This window comes from Elephantulus edwardii, unplaced genomic scaffold (assembly GCF_000299155.1).
Source record: "Elephantulus edwardii isolate Elephantulus edwardi_28Jun2011 unplaced genomic scaffold, EleEdw1.0 scaffold00361, whole genome shotgun sequence".
Taxonomy (NCBI): domain Eukaryota; kingdom Metazoa; phylum Chordata; class Mammalia; order Macroscelidea; family Macroscelididae; genus Elephantulus; species Elephantulus edwardii.
The window spans coordinates 1,817,312-1,826,772 of NW_006400111.1; the positions used below are offsets into that span (position 1 = coordinate 1,817,312).

General features: G+C 41.5%; 1 protein-coding gene across 1 annotated transcript in view; it reads right to left on the minus strand.

Moving 5' to 3' along the window:
• The window catches only part of ARHGAP17 (Rho GTPase activating protein 17), a 93,285-nt gene that overhangs the window by 59,723 nt on the left and 24,101 nt on the right, over window positions 1–9,461 (minus strand). The window contains exons 3-6 of the mRNA XM_006902048.1: window positions 7,980–8,053; window positions 7,202–7,313; window positions 6,877–6,953; window positions 3,872–3,983 (exon numbers count right to left, since the gene is read on the minus strand). Coding sequence (XP_006902110.1) covers window positions 3,872–3,983; window positions 6,877–6,953; window positions 7,202–7,313; window positions 7,980–8,053 — 375 coding nt within the window. The remainder of the gene's footprint in view (window positions 1–3,871; window positions 3,984–6,876; window positions 6,954–7,201; window positions 7,314–7,979; window positions 8,054–9,461) is intronic.

The window sequence follows — 9,461 nt, forward strand, 5'->3', positions numbered from 1 at the left end:
CAATAAACATGGGTGTGCATGTATCTGCTTGGATGTCAGTTATGGTCTCTTTGGGGTATATTCCCAGTAGTGGAATTGCTGGGTCAAATGGTAATCTCTATTTGCAACTTTTTGAAAAAGCACCATACCACCTTCCAATGTGGTTGTACCATTTTACTCCCACCAACAGTGAATAAGGGTTCCGGTCTCTCCACAACCTCACCAGCATTTGTTACTTGCTGTTCTGTTAAATTTTGCAATTCTGACTGGGGTGAGATGATATCTCATAGTTGTTTTAATTTACATCTCTCTTAGAGCTAGGGATTTTGAACATTTCTTCATGTGCTTGTTAGCCATCTGAATGTCTTCTTCGGTGAAGAGAAGGTCTTCTTCTGTTCCTATCCTGTGCCCACTTTTCTATTGGATTATTTACCTTTATCTTGTTTTGGTGACCGCCCAACTTTCAGATGCATAAGAAACAACTGAAAATATGCTGGCTTGGATCAGATGGACCCCAGCCCTTAACCTTAACCTTACCCTTACCCAGCCCTTCCCCTTGCACTTTAAAGAGGTCCTTAACGTAGATTTTCTCAGTGCAACATGTCTTCTGATTTCTTGACTGCTGCTACCAAGATTGTTGGCTGTAGGTCCAGTAAAATGAAAGTGCTGACAACTTCCATCTTTTCTTTGTTTATCATGATGATGCCTTTTGGAAACATCATGTAAATCAGTAAATATTAGTAAAATGAAATTGCTGTCAACTTCCATCTTTTCTCCATCTAGCTTGATGTTGTCTATCGGCCAGCGGTAAGGATTCTGTTTTCTTGATGTTAAGATGAAATCTATATGGAAGGTTGTCGTCTTTGACCTTCTTCAGTAAGTACTTTAAGTTTTCTTTACTTTCTGAAAACAAGGTTGTGACATCTGCATAACACAAGTTGTTGATGAGTCTTTCTCCAATCCTCATCCTACATCTTTCTTCATATAGTCCAGCTTCTCAAATTATTTGCTCAGCATACAGTGGATAGGTATGGATAAAGAATCTAACCCTAACCCACATCTTTCCTGATTTTAAACCATGGAGAGTTTCCTTATTCTGTTAGGAAATGTTTCTTGATCTATGTATAGGCTTTGTATGAGCACAATTAAGTGTTCTACGATTCCCGTTCTTCTCAAGTTAACTATTATTTGTTTAGATGCTGTTGTTTATTGCCGTTGAGTCACACAGGACTCGGTGACCCTATGAACAAAAGACCAGAAGCCTTTCTATAACTATCGTCACTTACCAAAGTTCATAGAGTTTCCAGAAGCATGGGTGGATGCCACTTCTACTTCCAAACCTGTCTTAAATGGGGAGCTCCACCAAACTCTGTCCACTACAGGCAACCATTAGGGTATTTGACACCCCAATGGCACAAGGTTCACCATCATCGCAACTCAAGTTACCTCAGTACAGCATACAGAAGAGTGTTGCACCACTTAGAAGAATGTTCCTCCAAAATAAAATAACAACTGACTTTTAAATACAAAGGCCACCCCGAGGTCTTGTTGACTCTAAACATGAGGCTCAAATAAAACACACTCATTCAAATACCTTGGTAAAGTCAATAAAACAAAATAGACATTTCTCTGGTATCTTCTGCTTTCAGCCAAACCCCACCTAACATCAGCAATGAATCATCTCTTATGCCATTGCCTCTTCTGAATCTACCTTGATTTTCTGGCAGTTCCCTACATATGTATTGTTCTAGCTATTTTTGAGTAATTTTCAGCAAGATCTTACTTCAGCAAGATAATTTCTGCACTCTGTTGGATCCCCCCCCCTTTTTTTAGTACAACATAGATTTTAATGAATGATGAAGATCATCCCCATGGGCCAGGCAGTAGAAGAGACATCCAGGATCCAGCAGCAGCCTCAGCGCAGCTTCTGCGCCTCTCGTCCTGACTCTAGAAAGGTCAGCACATCACCCTTGTGCACTGGCCCTTTCATGTTGTGGATGATGGAGCAACTCGTGTTGTCCACAAACTCCACGCTCACCTGCACGCACTGCCCTTGCAAGCTGGTCCTGCCTAACACCTTGGTGACTCTGGCCAGCTTGATACGCTGCACATGGCTGGTATCCATGGGCAGACTGAATCCCTTTTTTTAAGGAATGGAAACAAATATGGATCTCTTTCAGTCAGTTTGGTCAGGTGGCTGTCTTCTAAATTTTTCAGCATAGACTAATAAGCACAATCAGGGCTGCAACATTTGTTGAAACGTCAACTGGTATCCTATCAATTCCCGAAGCCTTATTTTTCACTAATGTCTTCAGTGCAGCCTGAACTTCTATCGTCAAGGGCTACTGGTTCTTGATCATATGCTACTTCCTAAATCGTTCAGTGTGGACTAATTATTTTTGGTACAGTGAGTGTATGTTCCTTCCATCTTCTTTTGATGGTTCCTGCATCTTTTAACATTTTGTCCACAGAATGCTTCAGTATTGCAACTTGAGGTTTAAATCTGTTCTTCAGTTCTTTGAACTTAATAAATGCTGAGTGTGCTCTTTCCTTTCGGTTTTCAAATTCCAGCTCTTTGCACATTTCATTATAACACTCTGCTTTGTCTTCTTGACCTTTGAAATCTTCTGTTCAGTTCTTTCACTTCAGTATTTCTTCTTTTTGTTTTAGTTTCTTTCCATTCAAGCAAAAGTTTCAGTCTCCTTTGACATCCATTTTGCTCTTTTCTGTCTTAAATCTTTTGCTTTCTTCAAGGACAGTGTCCTTGATTTTATAAACTGATCTAGTCTTTGGATAATAATGTCCATGGCATCAGATATTTTCTTGAGATGGCTTTTAATTCAGTTGGAATAGACGCAGGTTGTATTTTCATTTTCATGGACTTACTGTACTGAGCTTCTCTACTGATTCTTGACACAAATATAATCAATCTGATTCCTGGGTAGGTGAAGTGACTAAGGATTATGCAAATGAGTGTACTAAGAGGCAACTGGTTAGCTTGTGGTTGCACTGGGAAACGCTATGCTTTGAAATTGATGAGAAATTTGTATGATATAGTTAGCCAAATGCACAGAGTTTTCTGTGAAGCAGTGAAGAAAAAAGAGCAAATAGACTAAAGAAGATATAGAAAGAAAAGAGGCAAGAAACTTCCTAAAAGAGCTGTAATATACATTAAGGGCTGTTAACACCAAGAAAGCATCAAGCCTGTGGACAGCTGGTAGTGACAAGCCCAGAGGGTAGCGTAGCAGAGTTGGTGGAGACAGAGAGAACAAAGCCAAGGGAAGCCCTTCGTCAGGGGGCAGCGAGGAAGTCAGCTGAGTAGGAGAGAGAGTATGGCAGAGAGAGAGGGGTCTGTCTGCTTAAATAGCCAAGAGGAACTGAGAGAGTTGGACTGCACCACAAAAGGGAGGGATGTATTCTTCTCTTCAGGACAACCTTGAAGACTTTTCCAAGGTCCTTTCTGACCCCGAGGTGCAGCACATTGATCCTCACCCCAACTGGTACCTTAATGCTTCCTTAGAAAACCACTTAACTGTAAGGATGGTCTGTGAGCTCTGTGTGGCCCTTGCAATGAATTACTAAGCCCAGTAGAAAAGCAGAGAGTGCTGTGGAAGGGGACAACTGATGTCAGGCTTGGTAGGGAAGAAAACCCAAAACTCAAACATTGCAGAGTGGACCTCTATCTCATAAGGATCAGTCTTGGGCTGATCTTGTCTGACATTATCTTCCCTGAAGTTAGACACTACTATTACCAGAATCTAAAACAAACTTATCAAAGTCCTATGATAGGAATTCATGGAAACCAGTAATATTTTAGTATTGAAGCTTTCATTCACCATTTTAAAAAAAAGGGAAAAGCGGATACACGTATATAGTTAGGGAATTCTCCTACCTTGCACTGTTCTACTTTATTTCCAGCTTCATCCATCTCTTCCTTCAGGGTATCTATTTTTGATGGAAGCCCCTGAAAGTTGGTTCCTGAAGATTTGTGAGCTTGGTTCCACCTGCAAAGTAAGGGAGTAGCCACAATCTGAGAACAAGCTGTAAAACTGAAGGATCTAGGGATTCCATGCTCCAGACTAAGTCTACCTGGAATGGCTATGAGTACCTACATTCAGCTCTCTTTACATATACATTTTGGAATGGAAGAGACACAAACTGACATTAGCTTCTCATCATGCAGGGCACTTAGCATGTGGTTACTGGTTGTCTCACTTGATCACACACTTGCCATAGCTAACCTGAAATGAATTCCACTCATGTACACCAATCCTTGGATCCATTTTTCTTAGTGCATACTCATGGAGCTCTTGCCAACTCTTCTGCTTGGGCTGGAGTGTTCCTGTGCTACCAGGAATCCATTTCTGCTCCTAAGAGCTCCTGATGTTACCCTTGACTATTATCCTATTCTGTGGTCACTTTCAGCAGATAAAAGCCTTAATAAGGAGTTACAGAGTCAGCAACAATGAAATCACTATGAAGAATGTATTATCTAGGGAGCTCTGGTGGCCTAGAGGAAAGAAGCCATGCTGCAATTCTGAAGGTACACGTTTTGAATCCACCAGATGCTCCACTGGCGAAGGAGAAGCAATCTCCTCCTGTGCCAGTTTGATCTAATTAGAAGGTACACAACAAGGAAAAAAAAACACAAAAGAATGCAATATCTACAGCAAATCTGAAACACATTGTAGAATATTTATATTCTTTTTGTGTAGTTATTATTCATTGTTGTTGTTAATGTAGTAAGTTATTTTATTGTTTAAGTTGTAAGGCAAAAGACAAAAAAATCATACTACAAGAAAAATGGGACAATCACAAAACTTTCATGTGGTTTTCAAGTGTATTTTGGCCTTCTATTTGAATATGTATGTGTCTGCTGTTGTATAAAGTTCTTACAGTTTGACTTTAAACACAGCTATCCTGAAGATGCAACACGAAAACCCAAGCTGCAACTTGTTGAGGGTCCTAGAGTGCTGCATTGCCCTTTTAAAAATAACCTTCAATGAATGAGGAAGACCAAAGAATTGATGCCTTTGATCTGTGGTGATGGTGAAGAGTGCTGAATGGGTCACTGACGGCCAAATGAATGCACAAATCTGTCCTGGAGGAAATGCAATCAGAGGTAAGTAAGGTTGGTGAAACTCTGCATCACATACTTTTGGGCTTGCTGTCAGAAAGGACCAGTCCTTGAAAAAAGACATCACGCTGGCAAACGGGTCAGCAGAAGAGAGGAAGATTTTCAATTAGATGAACGGCAGCAATGGGCTTGAGCACGGCAGAGATTAGGAGGACAGGATAGGACAGGGCAAGGGTTTTTTGTTGTTCACAGAGTCAATGTGAGTCGAGTTAACTTAGCAACAGCACTTTCCTCCAGAGAAAAGCCATGGTAATAAGTAAAAATAAGAAGGAAAATATTCAGTTGTTTTGGTTTCTCAAACACTCATTGTGAATAAGTGAACAAGATCATGGACAAAGGATGAAGAAGCAAAGGTTGAAAATTCCTACAGGACAGGTATACTGGAGGTATAATATTCCAAGCAGATAAACATCTATCTGCATCACTCAACCAACTCCAGTGAGGGAACGTTCACTGCCTTGTTAAGTCATTCATTTCAAGTTCAAATAATTAATTGCTACACCAGGCTTCCTTATCTTGTGCAACAATGTGCCTGAGGGTAGCCTCCAGTAACTGGTTGTGTCAGTGTCCACCCTGATGTGGAGGGTAGATGCTAGTATTCAGAGTCCTTTTATCTACACTGGCATGAAGTAATAATACAGAAAAAAAAATAGAAGTCCCTCCATTATCTGTACAATAAGGGCACAGTCTCCTCTCAAGGGAGATTTTACCTTCATAACTCCTGCTCCCTCTTTAACTCTTACTGAGGAGTTTCTGCAGTTAGTGTCCCATAGAGCCCGATACACAGTAAACACTCAAATGGAATTTGTCAAAAGACATCAATGAGCAAAAGAAGAGGGAGGATTTGAGGGCAATCAGACATGAGCAAACACACAACATACAAAGCTCAATGTTAAGCATGCAGCAATAATATGGATCTTTATATTTATGTTCTAATCACTTCATAGTTTCTTCCAGAAACTCTATGAACTTGGAGAAACAATGAAAGTTATACAAGTGTTCAGATCTATCGTTCACAAGGTCGCTGTGAGTCATCTACGACTTGACTTCACTTAACAACAACAATAATCACTGCATATGCATGTGAAATGCAATGCAGGACCATTACATTTACTTTCAAATATCTTATACAAAAGTGAAAGCTGGACAATGAGTGAAGACTGAAGAGCCGATGCATGTGAATTACAGTATTGGTCAACGATACTGTATATGTATCATGAAGTGCCAGAAGAACACACAAATTTGCTTTGGAAGGAGTCCAGCCAGACTGCTCCACAGAAGGAAAGATGATAATGATGACCCAATAAGACTTCACTTCACAAAGTTTGGACATGTTATCAAGAGAAGCCAGTCCTGGGCATGCTAGGTAAAGTGGAGGTGAGATGAAGTGGGGTTCAGAAAAAAAAAAAAAGAGGAAGATGTTCAATGAGACGGAGTGACCCAGGGCTGTAACAGTGATGCAGTCTGAAGGGAGCAAAAGCTGCACTGCTAAGCCAGGGGCCACACCTCTCGGGTGGCTGGAATCCAGCGGCAGCCCCCAGGGAGAAAGGGGAGCACGCAGCACCCCTCCACCCCCCAGCTAATGGTCTCAGAAACTCAACAGAGGGTCAGTTACGAATTCATTCCAACTCTACAATTATGAGTTCATTTCTGGTTTGGTGAGGTTTTTCCCTTTTTGTCCACTCATTGGTCTCTTATCTACACTGGGATGGCAACTGGCTGCTGGGCACATGACCCAACAGCACATTTTCAGAGTTTACCTGGCTCTGACTGAATCCCAATCCAACACCAATTTAGCAAGCTGTTTCCTCTGTTTCTGGATGTTGGGAATCTCCACCTAGAAAGAAGCACATTCCAAAATGGGATATGTGTGTTTCAGGGTCTTTAGCTTAACATTTTAGCAATATTTATTTACAAATTTCTCCTCTTAGGTACAGTACTCCACCCCCTAATTTACTTGTTGTATTTACAAAAACAAGTGTACACGAGAGCCAATGACAGTCAACATGACAGACACAGGTGAAGCATTTGTCACTCGGGCCACGCTGGTCTTGCTTCTTCCATGCCCCACAGCAAAGTACCCACCTCAGCTATGCTATAAAGAGGGTCCACAATCTCTTTCTCAACAAAGACTTCATGCTGAGAGAGCTCTAGAGCTAGCTGATTCTCAGCGTCCCCGCACGTCTCCAGCATTTTCCTTTAGGAAGAAGGCACCATAGTGAGTATTCATGAAATCAGGTACTTGAGTCCCAACAATGAACTACTCTCGCTGCTACATGAGAGGAAGACAGCAAAGATTGCAGCAATAAAGGCTTTAAAATAACTATCACATTAAGTCCACAGATGTGAGATTTAAAAGGAAAGACTTTCAGGTCTTGTGTATATATGTTAAGGGGGGGAGAGTGAAAAGAGTGGGGCCATGTGTTACTCAAAGATGAGGTTCCAAGTTAGGTAAAAATCAAAGGCTTTCAAAATTATCCTGAAGATATTTCACATCACATGTAAAGCTCATGATATGTTGGTTCTGGTGGAGTTTTTTGTTTTGTTTTGGCATCTGTTAGTGATGTCCCTGGGTGGTACAAATGATAAATATGCTTGGATAGCAAGCAGAAGGTTGGAGGTCTGAGCCCACCTTTACAAGTACCTGAGAAAAATGGGTGCCCTGGAAAACCTTACAGAGCACAATTCTATTGTAACACACATGGGGTTGCCAGGGGTCAGAGTAGCCACAAAAGCAACAGATTTGGTTATTTTGGTTTATGTTTGTCACTAAGTCTGGTCGGCTTCCTCCAGAGTTAAAGTAGATACACCCAGCCCACCCCACTGATGGCATTAGGCTCCCGGGAAAGAAGCCAACTCTTACCCCAAGAGAGAATCTTCCAGCTGAGTTGATGCTTCCTGCATATTCTGAGCGAGAGCTGTCAGAGGGAGTTTTTTCTGGAAGGCATAAAACAGTAAGTTTTCGTCATTATTACGACACTCATTTCCCATTTTCTACTTCAGAGCATCCATCACTCAGATTTTCCTCTCTAGTGAAATTACCAGCAGTCAGGAAATCAAAAAGCGTATCGCGATGGGAAAGTCTGCTGTTAGGGACCTCTCTAAAGTACTCAGGAACAACGGTGTCTCTCTGGAGACTAAGGTGCGCCTGATACAGGCCATGGTCTTTGCAATCGCTTGTTATGCATCAGAGAGTTGGAGAAGGAGAGTGGATGCTTTTGAGCTGTGGTGCTGGAGAAGAGTACTCAATGTACCATGGACTGCCAGGAAAACAAACAGATTCATCCTGGAGAGGATTAGACCAAGCTACTCCTTGGAGGCAAGGATTCTGGGGCTTCGTCTGACATACTTTGGACACGTTGCAAGGAGGGACGGGTCCTTGGAGAGGGACATCATGCTTGGGAGGGTGGAGGGACAGCGCAGGAGGGGAAGACCCTCTATGAGATGGATTGATTCAGTGAATGGGGTAAGCGGGATGGGTGTGTCAGAGGCAGTGCGGTTGGCGCAGGATAGAGCAGGGTTTAGGGCTGTTGTGCATAGGGTCGCTATGAGTTGAAAATGACTCGACGGCACATAACAACAACAACAGTGAAATTACCCAGCTATGTGACTGTTCCTTTGTGTTTCAGTTTCCTTATGCATGTAATATTATTGTTGTTGCTACCTGACATTGATTTGAATATGACTCATAGTAACCCTATGAACAACAGCTCTGAATCTTGTCCTATCCTGTGCCATCTTCACAATCAGACACACTCAAACCCACTGCTGCTGCCACTGTGTCAACCCATCTGGTTAAGGATCTTTCTCTTCTTCACTGTTCTTCTACCTTTCCAAGCATGATATCCCTCTCCAAGGAGTAACCTCTCCTAGGACATGCCCAAAGTATGGTAACCGTTTTCATGTTTTAAGATGCGTTCATTTTCAATTACTTAGAACATGCAATAAACAATAAATGACAATTGCTAGAATCACTAGTGATGTTACTGTATATTGTCAAGTCAGAATCAATTAATAGCTGAACCTTAGTGGGTTTTCAGAGGCAGTGATCAATTACACGGAAGACTGCCCACCTTTCTCCTTCAGAGCTTCTGGTGGATTTATCAGTAGTAATATTATTTAATCAACTCATACTCTCAGTTCATTGCCATTGAGTTGGAACTAATTAATAACTAACCCTCCACCAGGTTTTCAGAGGCTGTAAATCTCACAGGAGGAGACTTTGCCTTACAAGCTACTGATGGATTCAAACCATCAAAAAGGTGCAACTTCTCTCTTTTATACAATTTTTTATTGTGATTTTAACAAAAGTTTACAAAAAGCAGATTTCCATTCATTCACAGTT